Genomic DNA, 19,755 nt, shown 5'->3' with positions numbered 1-19,755 from the left:
ACTGTTCAATAAGAAAACTTTCAAACCTCTACTGGAAAAGATATCATCCAGTCCCTTGGGCATGAAAATTACCACAGATGGATTTAAAGCACTGATCAATATCTTCACTATTAAGTTATTTCTGAGTCATGCCTGAATGCAGTCTCACTTGAGAAAATACTAAAAATTACAGAATAACATCCTGACACTGGTGAAAATACAAATATTATCAGTTTGTCCTAGTCTGTTAATGAATCATGCATCTTTCATGAGTCACTAAAAAAAAGAAAAATTAGAAAAATCAAAATCCCAAACACATGTCCACAAGCATAGAAATGGATTGTTGCCGTATCTTGTTGTTTCAGACTCCTACTGAAAAAGCCCTCCATAATTCATCATCACGATCACTCAGTCATTGTGAAAGGTATTAAATAAAATCTTTATGCTTCAACTGGGAATTTTAAAATTACTTCTGTTGGTTCCAAACACTGAAATGGATTCACTTCATTAGAAACTATGCCTGGCCTCCTGGTGTAAAAAATGTTCTTTTCTCAGAATGTGTATTTTCACAATTCTCTAACAGCACTTACTTCTCTGTGCAGTTATTTTATTGCAAGACTTATGGCATGTTTAATGTTTTGCATCAAACCATAAACCTTCCAGACCTTTCACTACACCATCAAATTCCATTGCAATGTGAATGACATATCACATTGCAGTATCATCTATCCAGTAAATTCATTTTTTTCCTCAGTTACTACCAAGTTTGACTATCAAATTCCACAAGTGCTGCTTTCCCCTTGGATGGAGATTTCACCCATCCCTGATATCTTACCAGAAATACTCAACTTGATCAAGGTCATACAGAACACTGCCCACATCCTTATCCAGAGGAGCATCTTCACCCTCCTCCAAGCCCTGATACCCTGAAGGAGCTGTGACCTTCCCCCAGGATTCCAGCAGAGTGGGACAATGCTCCACACAGAGCTCCAGGCTTTACAGCCAAACCTTGCAAGTGTTTCCACACACAGCCCTGACAGTGACACCCACCTGGGCTGCTGTGATTCATGGAGGGGCAGCTCTTTGCCACAGAGCCCCTGGAGAGCCATCCCCTATATTTGCTGGCCAGATGTGAACAGTGATGAGGGAGAGGAAACCTCTGGTGCCTCCTGCATCGCAGGTGCCCAGGGGCTTTCAGCCTGGGTGGAAGGGCGGCTGAGACCAGAGTGTGCTCGTTTTACTGTCCACTACTTTTGTGATCTGATGTGAGATTTGAGCCTGTAATAGCAGGAACAAGAGTTCAGGGAGAGTCCTGGGGGCTGGAGAGACCAAAGGAGCTGCAGACAAGGGAAGGATGGTTGTGGCAGCTGTGGAAGGAGACCAGGATGGAAGTGGATGGAGGACTTCGGGCTGTGCAAGGAAGGACCAGCAGTGCTGTTGCTGGTGGAGGCAGGTTGTCCCTCAGCATCCATCCCTGGGAGAATGCTCTCCTCTCCTCCATTCCACTGTGGCATGGGACCTCAGAGCTCACCCTCAGACTCTCTCTCTGTGTCCCAATCCCATCCCACACCTGAACAACCTCTGCTGCTCCTCTGTGGTAGGAAAGCAGCCTCCAAGATGGGAAAGGCTGGCACCAGGCTGGCAGTGAGGAAGGAGAACTGTACAGAAGGACTTTCCCTTCCTTTGCCATCCCTGTGTAACTACTGACCCAACACTCATCTTCCTCAAAACATTAGCTTTGCAGGGAAGGGACAGTGTGAGTGTGTTCACAGGGGTCCGAGGATGAGGGAAGAGATGAGAATCTGACTCCATGTTTCAGAAGGCTTGATTTATTATTTTACGATATATATTATATTAAAACTATACTAAAAGAATAGAAGAAAGGATTTCATCAGAAGGCTAGCTAAGAATAGAATAAGAAAGAATGATAACAAAAGCTTGTGTCTCAGACAGACAGTCCGAGCCAGCTGACTGTGATTGGCCATTAATTAGAAACAATTGCTTGAGACCAATCACAGATCTACTTGTTGCATTCCACAGTAGCAGATAATCATTGTTTACATCTTGTTCCTGAGGCCTCTCAACTTCTCAGGAGAAAAAATCCTAAGGAAAGGATTTTTCATAAAAGATGTCTGTGACAGGACAGATCCCTTTATCTTCTAGGAAAGGATAACTAAGCAATCTACTTCTCTTAATAATCTCTGTCTGTTATCTGCAACCTGCCACTATCAAACAGCCCCGAATTACACAGCTTGTGCTCTCTTGCTTAGCCAAGGATGTTCCTGGACATTGCTGGCAAACACAAATTGGCCCCAAGGAAAGAGGAAGCTGCAAATCCCTTTTTCAGGGCTGAGCAGGCAAAGCAGTGTGACAGTCACTACACTGACAGAGCTGAACCTTGTGCCCATTCAGGTAATGACAGCAAAGTGAACTGCCCACCTGCTTCATTAGACTGATGTTATTAAAATCCACCTTTCCAATATGCCAACTCCTTGCCAGGGATGCTCTGAAGAGGCTCACACCCATTCTGCTCTGGCTTCACCAGAAGAATGAGGTCTGAGGTAAAACACAGACAAGAGTCTCAGCTGAGGCACAAAACATGGCAAAGGGAAGGAGAATTGCCTTGCTTCAGTCAGGTACTTCATCCCTCTGGTGAGCCTTGTTTATCCATGTGAAAGGGGAAAAGCAGCAAGCACTGACATCCAGCCGCTGTGAGTGCTGCATGAAACAAGAGTTATCAGCCCTCACTTCAGACCTTCATCCTTATTTCCATCAGTGTTACTGTCTGTCTTCAGATCCTGAATTCAGCTGGCAGACCTTTTTTTGCAAAAATGTCCTTACTCAACAGATCATTTCTACAAAAATATCACATTCTAATGAAATAAAGGGAAAATTCTCAAGCTTTGCAGATTTTAATTTATAGTGCATTAGTATTGGATGTATTTTCCATGAATGCTGAACAATTCACACAAAGACTTCATGTTCATGTTATCTTTATCACTCATACATGTCAGGAGTACCTATTAAAAGAGTTTTTGCTCTACACATAAATAGAAATTACTTCAGATCAAATGATTTCCTAAGTCTCTGACTTGAATTTTGAATTTAATAATTGCAGTTGACATTCTGAATCAAAAAATTGAAGAGCAAGAGCTCAACAGTCTTATAATAATAATAATGTTATTTTAAGGCAATTATGACAAGGAGAGTCTCTCTCCTACTGAGATAGAAGAAAGATGCACTATTTCAGATACAGGATTAAAATGAACCCTTTCTGTCTAAAGAACTTTTCAGGTGAAAAGAAACCAGGGCTTTGCTCAATAGCACATTGTATCAGTGCTTGCAGGTTTGGCTCTGGTGTTTGCAAAATGGGCCCAAGGTCCATGCAGACTGCAGATCATGCTATGTGCATGCATTTCTTTACTGTCTCAGTTAGAGGTGGCTCATGATGTAAACAACATGTGTAATTTCTGCCAAAACAGGATTTAAGATTGTCAACAGATGCTGAAGCTAGTAGCTTTAGAAAAAAAGGAAAACACTGTTATAAATTGTAATAACAGCAATTTTTGCGTGATTGCTCTTTCCTACGCTCAGAACAGCTAGGAAGATTAACATTCAGGCAGTTCAGTTGAGTACCAGATACTTTAGGTATCTGCTAAAGTCCTTCTACATTAATTACTGATCCACCTACTCCCATCATCATGGGAGAGGAAGCAGGGATGGTTCCCTGCTTCTTCCCCCTCTGTGGTCTCCCACTAAACAAATTAATGACACTGGATAACCTATGGCCTGCCCCTCAAAAATTCAGATTTTCCACTCTCATTTCTGTGAGGCACTTCATGGTTAAATGCCCCAGTTAATAATAAAAAAATCCATTTCAGATGGAAAGTCCCAATTGTTACTCTCAATTATTTCTTTAAGGAAAAGCTCCACACTGGTAAAACAGTTTCCTCTCCTCTCCATTTGATCATTTTTTCTAACTCACATCCACAGCAGATGCCAGAGATTCAGCCTACCTTCCTTTCCATCCCCTGTTTTTTTTCAAGTTATTTTACTTCCTCCTCAGGAAGAAAATGTGGGAAAAAAGGCAAAACCAAAGGCTGGATAAAATCCAGCCCATGTTTGAACATAGCAAAGCCCTTATCACATAACCTCACATACCCTCATCTTTGTATTAAGTTCCACACAGTATTTTCTGCAACACAAATTAATTCCATTGTAAGTTTTATTATGCTGTGAGGCTATTAGACAGAATTTTTGACCCTGTGAAAAGAAGGCAAACTTGCCTAGAAGTTACTAAAATAAAATTATAAGAAATTTGAAAAGCATTTGCATACTAAAACATTGGAAATGCCTCTATTTTTAGGCTCCTAATGGGAATAAATGTTACTAAGAGATTCTGATGAATTTTCATGACATGTTAAGACAGCATAATTATTTCAGAGATTAAGATAAATTTTCCATTACTGCTTTGTTCTGCTGTAATAACTTGGGCTAACTAGACATTTGACATATAAAGGCAGTGCTCTCAGATGCCTAGACACCCTTGCAATGGGAAGTACAGACAGCATCAAGGTGTGAAATAAGCCTTTCAGAAGACAGCTGGAAGAACTTTATTTCCCTCAATTTATTGATCATTTTGTCTGCCAAATTTAAAACACAAAGTGCTCATAATTTAAGAAAATGCAGGGGAAAAAAGATACTTTAATGGAAAGTTTCTCTTGTAACACCCATGTTTGAAAGCTTCTGATGACCTCAGTTCCTTGTATGGAGGGAATGGGGCAGAAATCTTCCTCTTTCAGGTGCATCACTACATACAGGCTGGATTTACCTCATTAAATAGTGCAACAGCACAACTATCAAACAAAATCACATGGATAAGGACTGTCTTGTTCTCTGACCTCAACTGGAGAAATAGGAGTTTGGCTGAGGACTTAGCTCTAATCCTTCTTGACCTGTAAATGCTTTGTCTTGAGACTTTATATTTTCCCTGGTAATAACACCCATGAGGGGCAAAATCCAGCTAAATAATTTTCTCTTTATGGACATTCAAGGGAGATATCAATTGATAGTAACTCTAAACTGTAAGACAACTTACACATATACCTGTTTGTTTTACTTAAAAATACTGATGAACCTCTGTCATTATTCACATTCAAATGTCTTTCCTCAAATTCACTAAATCTCTTTTTTTTGAAAGCTTTTCAGAATGTAATTAATATATTGTAACAAGCTTCCCCATCACCAGAAGCTGTTTTTCAGGCAAGTCTGTCTCTGGAGAAATGGTAGATTAAATGCTCTGAGTATTCCTTTATAGAAGTCAGATTCTCTTGTTGCCAGATGATGTTCTGATTGACAGATGAACAAGAGATTGTACTATTAAAGGAACTAGTGTCTCACCTCTACAGCCACCATCATGTTATTATGTTGTGCTTGGGTTTTTTTAATTTGTTCAGATAATAATATTATGTTTTACCACATACTCATAAAATTGGCATGTTGAAATTACTGTTCTCCAAATCAAAGTGAGCAAGCTTGCAGTTTGCCACCATTTTTTCCCCCTTTTTTTTTGGTAGCTGTACATAAATCCATCATAACTCTCAAAGCAATAACAACTTTTGATCCCAAGCCACATGACAAAAATGCCCTTTCACTGTACTGAAAGCATCCCAAACTCCAGGTTAGGACTGGACAGGCAGGACTCAAAATGCTCATAAGGAAAGAAGTGTCAAAATGTATTAAAAACAAAGCAACAGGCAGAAGTTGGCTGATATTACCTACATTCTTTTTATTGACACAAGTTATTTGTTTCTTCAACCACTTTGGAGTATCTGTAATTCAAGTTATTTCTGCAGTAATTTTTGCAGTAGCTGTCTCTTTGAACGTCCACACTCCCCACCCAGTACCAGACTTTCTGCTCTGACACCAAATGTACTAATTGGGTTTTCCAACAGTTCTGAAAAACTTTTGGACATATTCCTGCAGGTGTAATTCATGCCTGAAGAGTGCTTGTACAAGCTACTGCTATAATCATCACCTTTAATAGCATTTAAAGGACACTCTTGAGTACAATTTGGGGAGCACAGGGATGAACTAGTGCAGCACCAAAATTGTAAAGGGTTCACAAACACTTCTCCCTGACTTTTAAGGGTCTCACAGTCTGTATGACAGCAGACATCATCACATCACATCACAACAGTTTAACCTGGCTCTGCTAATGGAACAGCTCAGCAGGGGCTGGAGTCAATACAGACATCAACATAATCAAGGCTGCTAAAAAAGGGACAAAGGAGAGGGACAAATATAAAAGTCCTCCAACACTCTTTGGAAAGCATGGTAAAGCAGTCCAATTTGACAGACTCAAACACCACATGTAGGTCAATGCTACAGAGCTAAAAGATTTTTCTCCTCTTCCTACCTTTTGTTTGCTACCTATAAAGCATAAATGTCTCTTAACACTGTATTATTTTCTCTTCCTTGCCTTCTGCCTTTTCATCTTGTCAAAAGCCCTATTAACTTAATCAACTCCTCCATCAAATGTAATTAAAAGAGCCTAAAAATCCTGATTTCCCCTGCATTTCTCACTTGGTAGAAAAGCAGAACTGAAATAATTTAAGTGAGAACTATGCACAATGATGTAACCGAAATGCCTTTCCCAAACTTCCATCTTCACACTGCCCACACAGAAGATTATCTCTCTGTGTACTCCCAGCAATGTAAAAGACATTTTGCATATCATTAACTGTCATGAAGTCTTGCAGAAACCCTGCATATGAACAAAAATAAAGGGGAGAGAGAGCTTTCAATTTAATAAAACACTCAACATGGACAGAACGTTAGCACTTGAAAAGTTCAGCACTTTGCAAGCAAATTACACCGTGGTGTGTAATAACCTAAAGGCAGACTTCATCCAGAATGAATTGTCAGGGTGGTTGCTGGGACCCTGCTTGGCACACAGAACTGCAGCACAATCAGGAGAAGCAGAGGTCACACAGGTTCTGAGAAATTTCCTCACTCATCTCTCAGCCCCAGAGCAGGACCATCCTTACTGAAGTCGTCACCCCAAGAGAGGTTTATCCAACCTGTTGTAAAATAACATTCTGCAACCCTTCCAAGTTATGTCAGTGTTCACACCATCTAAATTACATCCTTTCACTGCAATTTAAGTATCACTCTTCCTACCTAAAGAGGGGTCTTAGAACAGCCTGTAAGCCACATTCTGTAGATTTAAAACTCAGGTATTTTCTCTGGCCTAGGCTGAACACTTGTGACTCCTTCTATTGCTCTGGACATCCTGTGTGCCAAGTTTCATTATTTTCTGCTGAACTTTCTCCAGGTGGCCTGTCTGAATTCTGATACACAGAAATGGGCATGATTTTATCATGTATTTTGTAGGCCATAATTTGGCTTGTACATCAATGTGTGATGCTCAATTTTTCTGCAGTGGAAAATTCTGTTGATTCATGTTCAGCTTTTATCCAGTACAATACCCAGATCCTTTCCTAAGGAATAGCTGCAGAAGCTGTTTTTAATCTCATTTTATGTTTCTGCAGCTGCATTTTTTTCCCAAATGTAGCACTTCCACATGCCCATAGGGAGCCATCACTTGCTTTACCTTCAAACCACTTCTCTAAATTCTAAGCATCACTTTGAAACCAAATCTTGTCCTTGAGCATGCCTGGAGCACCTCTCAGTTTTATGTCTCCTGCAGGTGTAACTGGCAAATCCATCTGCTGCATCAAGGTCCTTAACTAAAATATTTAACAGTAATAAGCCAGGAAATATTCTGCTCTGTATCACCGGGGTTTTTTAAAAAGGTTTTTTTTGTTTGTTTGGGGTTTTTTGGGCTTTGTTTTCTTGAGGTTTTTTTGACAGTGAAATGTCCATGCTGAGAACAGAGCTTTACAATTTTCCAGTCAGGTCTGCAATCACACTGACAGAATTTATTCCAAGGCACAGCTACCCTAATTTGTCAGCCTATTAGAAAGGAACAAGAGAGAATATCAAAAGGTTAACTTCAGCCAAGTTATAAGACAGCAACCAATCCTCCTCTGTCACCTGTCAAAAGTGGAAATTAAATTGATTTTGACATCACTTGTTCTTGAGCCAGCTCTTTACTCCTCATCCTGTCACCTTGTCTCGGCTTTCAAACAACACAGCTACCGTTTGTTTCAGTGTTTTTAGAGAAATTAGAGGTAGTGTGGCAGGGTCAACAAATCCCTTTTTCTTTTCTCCATTTTTAAAGAGCAGCATTGTGTTTGCTGTTCTCCAAGCTGTCACATCACTCGCACCCCGTCACTTCTGAAAGGCGCAGCACTGACATTATCCCAGGAACTGCCTGAGGCAAAGTACAGGGAGCTCAGCCAGCCCCTACTGATTTAAAATCATTTCACAAATCAAACAAGTAAACATTTTTTGTCTTATAAGGTAAGACACTGTCCTTTGGATGTGCCCCACTGGATGCAGAGGAGGTTAAGGCATCTACTTAAAAATGGATACAACCTTCTAAAGCTCAAGTTTGAAGACACAAACCCTAAACTCCATGCCCTGCTGTGTTAATTTTTCACTAACTGCCTAGGTAATCAAAGTCTTGACAGAATTAGTGATTTGGGTTCACTTCCTGAAACAATTTACCCTTTCTGATCCTGTTAGTTTGAAGGTCTGTTAAAAAAATTCCATTATTTTTTTTATTCCATCTCTTTCTTACATCATCCAGTCCTTACACCAGGATACGTAACTGAGTTTTGTTGCCCGACACATTTTTCCTTTCCTTCATGGTTATCTTACCAAATCAAGCAAAAAAAATGCCTTATTACCAAACTAATCAGGTGAATTATTCTTCCAAGTCTTTGGAAAACAAGCTCATTGAAACTGGCTTGGAATTGGGAAAAGAGATAGTGCAGCAAATAAAAGCCCAGCTAAGCCTCTCCCCTTGTGTATTCTCTGTAAGGGGGTGGACAATGGTAGCACAAAATCACTGCCAGGGCTGTAAGCTCCACACGTGGTGTCCTGGTTTAGGGCAAATTTAGGAGAAAACCTCCAAAGGGGGCCCCTCCAGAAAGCAAACCCACACAGGCCCTCCCCAGCCAGTTCAGGAAGGATTCCTCAGAGAGAAGTGGAAAGAACCTGTTTATTTAACAGGCACAGCGCCCCCCAGCACACAGAATGAACAGTACAGGATGACACCACTCTTTCACCACTCTGAAAAAGATGAAAAATTCAGAAAGTCTGGGGGTGGTTGCTCTGTTATCAGTCCCTCGGGCTCTGGGGCAGCTGCTGCCCAGAGTAGGCCCCGCTAGGCCGCAAGGTGCAAACTCTCCGTGTTCCCAGATCCCAGCCCAGAGCAGGTTTGAGTGTTTCCAAAAAAGGGAAAGGAAAAACAGTCCAGGGAAAAATTTCAACTGCTTAGCTAAACTAACTAATGAGCAGAAGCAAAAAGCAAGAGCAAAGCAGGAGCAAAGCAGAAGCAAGAGCGAGAGCAAAGCAAAAAGCAAAGCAAAAAGCAAAAGCAGCACCATGTACTGCCCCGCTAGCCATGGGGAGCAGGCTCATAACAAAACCCAAACAAAACATTCACTCTTCAGAGCCAGTCTTGAAGGCACAGAACATAATATCCAGCATAAGCAGAACACACGAATGGGGATGCAAGCATCATAATGTCACCCTGGGACACTTAGGTTGTAACACCCTGGTCATAGAACTGCCCAACTTACGCAATCTTGGCACACACCGAGCACTTCCAGTGCCCCTCAGCCCCCAGCACACGGCAGGAGCTGCAGACTCTCAGCTGGCAGGTCTGGCACAGCTCTCCCCTGTCAAAAATGAAGCCCAGGCTCTTCTGGCAGCGAACACAGACCCTGCTGCTGTCCTGCTGAGAGTGGCGGTTTCCGCCTTTCCTTCTCACCTCCAGAAGCTCATTTTTCAGCTTCCTAGAAGTGAAAAAATAAAATCGTTTAATTTGGACATTCAACTCAATGATCTGTAAGAACTTATTAACAGATTAAGATTTTATGCTAAAAATACAAGACATGAGTAAGTGCCATTTTTTTTTTTTATTTCTTGACACACACATGACACAGAATAAATCTATTCCCCAGCTGTCAGACATGCAGTCAAGAGGAAAATCTGGTAGATCACTATGAGTAAATGCAGATAGCTGAGCAGTTCTGGACAACTGATAAACCATCTTTTCTTGTCCTTCATCAATAATTCAAGTCATGCTGAGCCCAGGTTGACAGCAGCTCAGAACTGAGACTCTCCAGTGCATGCACAGAAGGAAAAGACGAAAATATTTTTTACAATTAGTGTGCATTTAATAATATGCCACTGCAGAGTTAGGTAGGAGTATATATGCAATTCTGTACCAGGTATTTAAAGCCTTAAAAGAGCCCAAACCAAAAATCTAAATAGGTAGTGGTGTTATGCTGTGATGCCACAATCAAAGTAAAAAAGGAGAATTTCACTTTAAATAGTGTGACTCAAAGATCTTACCTGTTCTACAACTGACTCTACAGAATAAAAATATTTGTGTTTAAGACTAAATTTTGAAGTCTGCAGTTTCAATGGCCAATGAGTTGGGTCCTTAACAAGAAAACAACTGTGGGATGTAACTAAGCTCAGTGGCTGCTAAATTCTTGCAATTTTACATGCCTGGGTGTTGCTGTGTCCCCATTACCCTGGCCTTCCCTATGCTGTCTTTCATGCCCATCAGCAGCCAGGAGCCCCCAAAGTCCCTCAGTCACGAAGCACTCCAGCTCACTGAAATCACTGTGTCTCTATGCACATAGATGCTTAAGGGAGGATTTAAAAACCTGCTGCCACCTTCACCTAAAGATCAGAAAAGATGTCAGAAGAAAATCATGTGGAAGATATAACCAATGAAAGGCTGCAGCCCAGTAAAGGAGGCCAGGAACATTGCTTGGGCCACCAGGGAGTCAGCTCTGACAGAATTAGGTTATTTGTGGATGCACTGCCTTGCTAAAAGATTGGCCAGCATTTGGCTTCCCACTGGGATCCCATGAGCAGCAGCTGCTCTGCAGCCACCTGACCTGTGGATGCTCAGCCTCTGACAGCTCTAGAAAAGGGCATCTCCAATCCCTCCAGGCAGCAACTGCAAATCCCAGTCAAGGGTTTTCCTCTGCTGGCCTCTATCCAGAAGTGAGCGCTTCATCCAGCTTCACACCCTTCTCCCATATCCAATCCAAACAGCCTTTCTCTCATGCCTGAGCCTTCAAAACTCTGTCCAGGCTTCATGTCTTTTCTTGGTGCTTTGCTAACTGTTCTTGCAGTTTATTGATTGCATCTTATATCTCCCCACTTCCTGCAGAGATGCTTTTTGTTCCAGCGAGTGTCCATTTCCTTCTGTGAGTCAGCTCCAAATGCAGAGAGTGTTGTGCTGTGCTGTGCAAACTGCCAGTGGTGCTGGGTGTTGCCACTGTGCACAGAGAAGGGAGATGATCCCTGTTTTTGCCAGCCCCATCCTTGGATCTACCTTCCAAACATCAAAAGAGAACTCATCTACTTCTTCTGGACTGAGAACTAAAGGCAACCTGTGATGGTGTTCGCAGGGGTCTTAGGATGAGGGAAGAGACAAGGATCTGACTTTATGTTTCAGAAGGCTTGATTTATTATTTTATGATATATATTATATTAAAACTATACTAAAAGAATAGAAGAAAGGATTTCATCAGAAGGCTAGCTAAGAATAGAAAAAGAAGAAAATGATAACAAAAGCTTGTGTCTCGGACAGAGAGTCCGAGCCAGCTGACTGTGATTGGCCATTAATTAGAAATAAGTGCATGAGACCAATCACAGATCTACCTGTTGCATTCCACAGTAGCAGATAACTGTTTACATTTTGTTCTTGAAGCTTCTCAGCTTCTTAGGAGAAAAAATCTTAAGATTTTTCATAAAATGTGTCTGTGACAGCAACCCACCCCCAGAATACTCTAGACGACACCACGTCTATCTGCTTGAATAACAAATACACCTTTAGGTACTTGAGAAGACCTCTAATTACCCCTGAGTTTATGGTCACTCACATCTCACTAACCATCAAACAGCATTCACAAATGTTTAATGATTTTCTGTCACCCTCCAGCAATGTGGAGTTGTCAGAGATAAAGTGCTCTGGCCACTCCGAGCACCAGCTGACTTTATGGAAATTTGTTAAGATTGATTGTGCTATCACATAGTCTGAGGTATTGCAGCACTTTCCAGGTTCAAATTCATCTTGCCCTGGACTTTTGCCATGACCTCAGGAGTGGGAATTCCAGAGGATCTGTCTGACCTGTAAGGACTGAGGCCAAGAAGATATTGTGCACATTGGCCTTTTCCACATGCTTTGTCACTGGGTCCTCTATTGCACCCAGCAGCAGGCCCACACCTTTCCTTGCTTTCCTTTAGCCTCCATTTTCACAATTACAATGTTCTCCTGTTCATCTCATCTAATTTGACTGCCAAAGTGGACCACCATTTCTTTACCTGATCATTGGTCATTCTCTCTCTACCTCATCTTTTCTGTGGTCTCCTGTCAAAACTGTGACTTTTTATACAGCAGAGCCACTGAGGAATGTTCAGCAGAGAGTCTTTGAGAGAGAACTGCATCTTTACTTTTTATTCAGGTTTGCAAAGATTTGGTCAATCACATACCAAAGAACTAAAGAGGCACAAATAATTCCGTTTCAGTTTCATTTACCACTTCAGTATCTGTGTGCAAACCAAGAACCCGATCCTTACCCAAGTGTCAGAGTAACTCAGGAGATGAAAAATTGTTAATCCTCAAATCTCAAAAGGGTTAGAATACTGTGCACAAGCAAAGACTTATTTTTTCATAACAGATTTCTTTCCAGTGGCTTAATTTTACTGAAAAAAAATAAATTAATCATGACCCATTGCATTTCAGGAATTTGACACACAGTTGTTGGCAGCTGCCATCTTTTTGGCAATAATCACTGTGTCCTGTTCATTGCATCCAGGTATCTAATGATGAAACAGAGCCTCCACTGAACTCCTTCCACTCCAGCCTTCTCCCTCCCCACTGCAACTTTTGTGCTTAGTTACATGTATTATTAGGCACAAAATCCATTTTAAATAGTTCCAATTTAATTGGGAAATGTCTATAGGCCCAAAACAATAAACAACACTTTTTAAAATAGCTTGCTTAGAGATCAACATGTTGGAAAACATAACAGTGTTTTTGTGACATTACAAAGACGTTATTCCTACTCTTCAGTGGTGGTGATTGCAACAATATTTCCCAGTGCTTATGTGAAACACAATCTAAAATTCTTATCAGGTGATAGCTGATCTGCTATCAGTGGAAATTCTGAGAAGTGTTTGTTTTCCTATTTTTGAATATAAATTGCTTTTGATGACTTCCAGGGAACTGAGAGAAAGTAAATCAACCCACAGTTTCTCCACTCAATTAAACAAATAAGAAAGAAAAATTAAAAAAAAAAAAAAAGCAAAGAGTGCATGGACAGATACACTGGATATAAACATTCATTTGAGATTCCCTATATTATTTGCTGAGCTGAACTTCTGATTGACTGCAACAAATATATTCATATCTTAAGAAAATAAAAAATGAACTGTCTCAAGGGCCAGGAAGAGCAGGAGGAGGTGGGTGATTAATTTGACAAAATCCATCATCATAACAGTCCCTAAACAAGCCCAGCTGAGCTGCACTGATTCACTGTACTGAAAAGGGATAATAAGAGCAGCCTGTAGCTGCACTGATTTACCACTACATTTATTTCCCAGGGCAGGAAGCAGCTGGATTATAAACACCCAATTTCCTTGTGCCTGTCTAACATTTGCACTCTCCATAATTTTAAAGGAATACATTTAAAGACAGAGTTAGATATTTCAAATCTCAAATATTAAACAAGAATTAATCTTTATCCATCTTCTCCTAGTAATATGAAAGGGAAAATAAAACTCAGCAGAAGCCAATTTAATAGGCTTCTGAGAAAAAGAATCTTATCATTCATTGAGGTTTCTAAACCTTTCATTACAATGGCTGTTTGATGAAAGATAGCTATTAAAAATAAATTTGATTCTGCCAAGTTTAAAAGAATATGTAGCCATTTTTCTAAACTATTAATTTATATTAAGATCCCTCTACTGTCTGAGAAAATACATTAAGCATGTTGGAGAAGAGTTCTGTTGTTGCCAGGATCCCAGGTAACACCGAATGTCTAAAACCTGAGCCTTTCCAAAGGTGGCCTAAAAGGCCAATGCAAAATACAGCAGGAAACAGAATAAACAAAACAAAAACAACCACAGAAACTGACTCCAGAATTCACAGCTCTTGGCACAGTTGCCAGAGGCACAGGAATCCCTGAAGAAGTCGGGTCCTTCCCTACAGATGCTGAAAGCAATGAGGCAAAGGTCCTTGTTCCTACACAAATGCAGCCTCAAGGGATGAAATATTCTCAAACCCCTATAACACTGCAAAGAGGAAGCAATGAGAGCCTTAGGAGATCCATTTCTTATTAAATTAAGCTTTACCCTAGAGAATATTTATCCCTCAAAAGTAAAATAGCTATACTGCTGCAAGAGGCAAGACATTCTTGTCACAAGGCATTCACTTAAATTAACACCATAATTTCCTTTTAACTTTGTAAGCATTATCCACTTGCTTTATGTTAGGTAACTTTTCCTGTAATATAAAATTTACTGGTCTGGATGGTTTTTTTTTTTTTTTTTTTATTTCAGTAGGATTTTAGAGAACTTTATTTTGAATTTTTTTCTACCTCATCTCCTCTCCATTAAAAAAAACAAAACAACAAAACCAAACAAGCTGTTAAATGTAATATCATACATAATTCCTGAATTTGATTTTCAAATTTCTCCTGGATCTTCTTTCTCCCCATTTCAAAACCCTTTTTCCTCTGAAGATGTAGAGCAGCATAATCCAAGTCTACCTAATTTTATTTTGCCATACTAAATTTCCAGAGTTCAACGGGTCATAAAAAATTGAATTAAAAATAAAGAAGGGCAACCCTCTCCCTCCCTCAGTCAATTATTATTAAAGAGTTTGGCTGGAAAAGAGATTGAATTACTTTAATACAGACAAATAGAAACATCCTTGTTCTGAACCTGTGCAGCTGCTAACTTGGATACTAAAGAATTTTTCTGTGCAGGAACTGGCATCAACATGCTTGAGTATGAGGAAGAAAGGCAATTTTCTTTCCAGAATGATTCTCAGTACTTTCTCCAAATTCAGCCAGATTCCCTTCACTGTCTGGCACAGTATGCACAAAATAACAGTAAATATTATTGAGAGTTCACAAAAAGAACTGGGCTATTACCAACTTCCATTGAGGTCTCCTTGGATTGTAAAATATGAGTACCTAAAGTATTTTTTGCACTTACTTAATAAGCACAGGTTTTCACATTTTGTTAATGTAGCAGCTCAACGTGATAAAAATTGTGTTAAGAACACCCAAGTATGGAGGCACATTGATGACAACACATGGAAACAAAGAATGAATTTGCAAAGAAAAAGAGATCTGGCATAAGCAATGACAGAACAGAGCCCAGTGAAAAGAAGGAGAGGAGGCATTGGAACTGAAATTATACTGGTTATCATAATGATGGTAAACTTCCATAGATGGAACTTTTTCTGGGTAACTCACTCACTCATCCTCTCAAATAAAAAATGGCTACTAAGAATGAAAAAAAAAAAGACAAAACAGATCCTTCTTCCTAGTCCTTAATAAAACAGATTCTCCCAACATATGAAAATTAATCACCACGAGAAATTCTTTCACCCGTGCAGGATTGTGGTTCTCAAAGAACACAGGACAGCAAAACAGGCACCTCTGTCCTTGTAGTACTGGCAATAGTAACTATCCTTGAAATGTCTCTGATTCAGAAAATAACAAACTGTTAGACTGTTTTAAATACACCTCACAAAAGACTGGGCTGCCAGACAGGAATTTTGCAACTTCCAGGTACAGATTGCCATTGTGCTTTAACACAAAGGTTCCCTCCTTCAAATATTTATAAGCAGTTTTACAGAAACATAGACCATGCCCCATATTACATATGTTATCCTGCAACCATTTTGTGCTTATAACAAATCCAAATGTATACTCAGCGGATCAATCACTTCCCATTCCAGTCCTCCAACTTCTGCTTTTCTGAAGTACTGCCTGGAGCTACCACATGGTGATATCCATGCTAACACTTTCTCCTATATTATAATGAAGTTAATACCATAAATTGTTTCCATGGATCTCTTTGGACTGATAAGAAGAAGTCATTTTAGTCAGATGAAAAGACAGGAATGCTAACTTTCCTTGTCAGTACAGATCTGGGGCTGGTGCAATTCTTACACAACTTCTGGTAACCTAAATGCTGACAGAGAGGTTCAAGCAACAACCCATTAAAGTTTTTTCTTGGACAAAACTGCAATTTTCTCAGCACAGCAATTATTACTTTATCTCCTCTAAATTCGTAACTCTGCTCCATAAACAATGGAAAGGAACTTTGTATTTTAAACCCTAAGAAAATAGTTAAGGAAAGAATTAATGATTTTATTCAAATAATCTTAGCAATTGAAAAAAAACATGATGGTAATTCAACTGACATCAAAAGCATCATAAAACAATGTTTAGAACACTGCAGGTTATTTGCACAACTAATCTATTAACAGCTTCAAATCAATATTCAAAGAAAACATCCAGTCATGCAAGATGCAACTTGGAGTTAACATGAATCATAGTCTCTATTAAAGAGGTTGATTATTTGTACTATCAAAACTAGACCTCAGAAAAAGAACTTGATGACTTCTATGTTTCTCTCTCATGTGGGTGAAATAATTGTGCATCAAACAAAAATACAAGAAGAGTCACCTGCACTCCATAAAACAAGTATGAGCAGCCATAGTAAAAACAACCCTCAACAATTTCATTATTAGAACATCCTCTTGCATTTATCATTGCTTTCACAATGAATAGAAAGGTCTTTTTAAGTTATAAGGGCTTTATAAAACAAATAGGAAGAGAAAAAACCAAAAATTATCGTGATAGATTCAGAAAGAGTGGAACAGGATAATAAGAATTCCTCAGTACAATGTATGAGTAAGCTTCTTCCCAGAGTGGAAAATGACTTGAAAATAAATAAAAAGGGACTTGCTCTTCTGCAAAGTACTTCAATAAAGTATTTAACAGATTGTACCAAATGGAATTTTAAAGACAACAAATGTTCCCCTGAAGTATGCTTATAAGCCATGATTATAGATTCTTGCCAAGTTGTACTGAGAAAGAAAAATTAAAAAGCCTCATAGGAAGCAGTTAGCTATCAAATTCTTTATAGTTTTATACTGTGGAAATCTTTTATAGACCACATTCCACTGTTATCAGGCAAAGTATGGTCTAGTGACAATAAATAGGAAGCCCATTGGTTCAAACACAGGTGCTAGAAATGTGCATAAGCACCACATTTCATTATTAGTTATTCTAATTAGCATTTTATTTCAGATTATCTTGATTTGGAGTATTTTCTTAGGGTATTTTTTTACCAAAATACTGATAGGTAAATATCAGCTGTGACTTCACTGAACTGTGCTGAGCTGTCCCCCCCAGGGGTGCTGCAAGTTCAGCAGATTTGGCAGAGCAAATTCCAGTAATGCCATTAAAAGCAGAAAATTTGGGGAGTGAAGACATCATACTAAAAAAAAAAAAAAGAAAAAAAAAAGAAAGCAGCAACAATAGAAAATCCAAACTAACCAAATGAAACAAAACAAAAAACCTCACAAAACCACAAGAGTTTCAAATTTCCGTTTGAGATTGGGAAATGACAATAGTAGAAAAAAGCTTTCAGGGGCTTTATGAATCCAGTGATCTGATACACTCCATACTGATGCCTTTGACAGATGATTATTGGCACATCACACATTTCCAAGGCCACCACCTCAGGAAACCAAAATAATTTATTTTAATTTTTTTATTTTATTACTAAACAGAGCAGAATGCTCTGGAACAAACAGTGCTCCATCTGTTTTCTTTTTCATCTCACAAACCATTAAGGAGACAAAATGATTAATTTGCCCACACCACCTTAAAGAAACACCAGTTTCCAGCCCCTCCTTTCAGATGAACCACTGTGCTCCCCCAGGTAAATGGAGGAGCACAGCAGCAGGGGCATTGCACTCAGACTGGGTTCAGTTGAAGGAGAAAAGCTTTCAAAACCTGTGGCTAACTCTGCATAGATTTCCAAATAATAAAAATTAGTTAAATTTCCATTAATTTTCAAATTATTAAATTTCATTAATTTCCAAATAATGATTTTAAACAGTAGAAGCTTCAACAGGTGCTGACCATACACCCTTGCAATGTCTAAAATGTCTTTGAACAATGCCTAAAATGTTTTTAGAAAATCAAAGGGAAGAACAATGCAGCCTGGCCTTGGGATTCATGGACAGAAACCAGAAAAGGCTGGAAATTTTCCCTCTGCCATTTGTTATATTCAGCAGCCTCACCAACACCAAGTGCTGCATCTATCCACACTAAGCCTCTTTCTCAGAACCAACACTGAGAAACCCCAAAAGGGCAGTGGGGGGGGGAAGTGAAATGAAGAAGCCAAACCCTCCTTGAAAAGCACAGGGACCTTTCCAAACTGACACTTAGCTGAACTAACTCAAACTGAGCTTTCTAAAACTGCTGACTCAGCCTGCCTCCTCACATTGTTCTCTGAACTTGGCTTTTTACTTTTCTGAATAGAAAAAGAACACATGGACTCTATTAATACCCTGAGACTCTACTTCTCCCAACAGTGACTTTTGAGATAAATACCTGAGATTTTAAATTTTATTTATTAGTAAATCTAAGTAATTTGAAAAATGAAGTGTCCTTTGTCCCTATCCTGTAAGCATCACAACAGAGAGAAGGACACCATCATGCATTTGTTCCATGCTCTAGGAAGTCCTGAACAGAGGTAGATGCCAAATTCCCGTGCCTCTGACACCTTCCAAACTTCTGTCCCTCAGCCAGCTCTGAAGACAGGCTCTGTGTGCAGCTTCTCTCAGAGGAGGAGAGTTCAAGAGCCTTACTAAAACTTCCCATTTACAGGGGGAAATTCAGCCAAACCAGTCTAAATTTACACACCCTGAAATTTAAAAACCCTGCTGAGTATTTTTGCACTTGTTATCTTATACTCTTGTCTTGAAGAAATGGACATGATTTTTGTTTACTGAGAACCACACTAGAGAGCAATTTTCTTTTTAACACACTTTACTTGAAATGAAAATTACCTGTGTCACCTTGTAGTAGTCATCCTTGTATAAGGCACATAGAAAACCTTCACTGGGTACCACAAAAACATCTACCAACCATATATGCAAAAGCAACAACAAAAGGGGTTACCTGATTCTTTTATCTTCAACTTTTTTCAAGTACTCATCTCTCTTCAATACTCCCAAGATTGTTTCCTTTTCGTGTTCCAACAGAAATGACAAATTGATGATCTCTGAGTGCTTTGTCATGGTCCTTCCGCAGCCACTCTCAAAGCAATGACCACTTTTGCCAATCAATACTGCAAGGATTTATTTGCACAGGTCCAAAGGCACCTTTGTGGCAGAGTTACAAGATCCACACAGTCAAGAGGTATTTTGAAAAATGCTTCTTTAAATTAACTGGGTGTCAAGATTGTATTGCTTTTCCTTCCAGCTACAGAGGAAATAAAGGTTTCTCCTTTGTTTCTTCCTTGGGAAAGGCAGTCATGTTCCTGGTGGTTAAAAGGCCCTTGGGTCCTAGCTGATGCTCA

At 39.5% G+C, this 19,755-nt stretch overlaps 1 protein-coding gene across 1 annotated transcript in view; it reads right to left on the bottom strand.

Annotated features, from left to right (window-relative positions):
• The window catches only part of SYTL5 (synaptotagmin like 5), a 50,843-nt gene extending 31,369 nt beyond the window's left edge, over positions 1–19,474 (bottom strand). The window contains exons 1-2 of the mRNA XM_005424859.1: positions 19,356–19,474; positions 9,693–9,908 (exon numbers count right to left, since the gene is read on the bottom strand). Of these exons, the coding sequence (XP_005424916.1) occupies positions 9,693–9,908; positions 19,356–19,474 (335 nt within the window). The remainder of the gene's footprint in view (positions 1–9,692; positions 9,909–19,355) is intronic.
• Positions 19,475–19,755: the final 281 nt, after the last annotated feature.

Source organism: Geospiza fortis, unplaced genomic scaffold, assembly GCF_000277835.1.
Source record: "Geospiza fortis unplaced genomic scaffold, GeoFor_1.0 scaffold20, whole genome shotgun sequence".
Lineage (NCBI taxonomy): Eukaryota > Metazoa > Chordata > Aves > Passeriformes > Thraupidae > Geospiza > Geospiza fortis.
The sequence above is the reverse complement of the archived record's forward strand: the minus strand, read 5'-3'. Positions and strand labels throughout refer to the sequence as shown.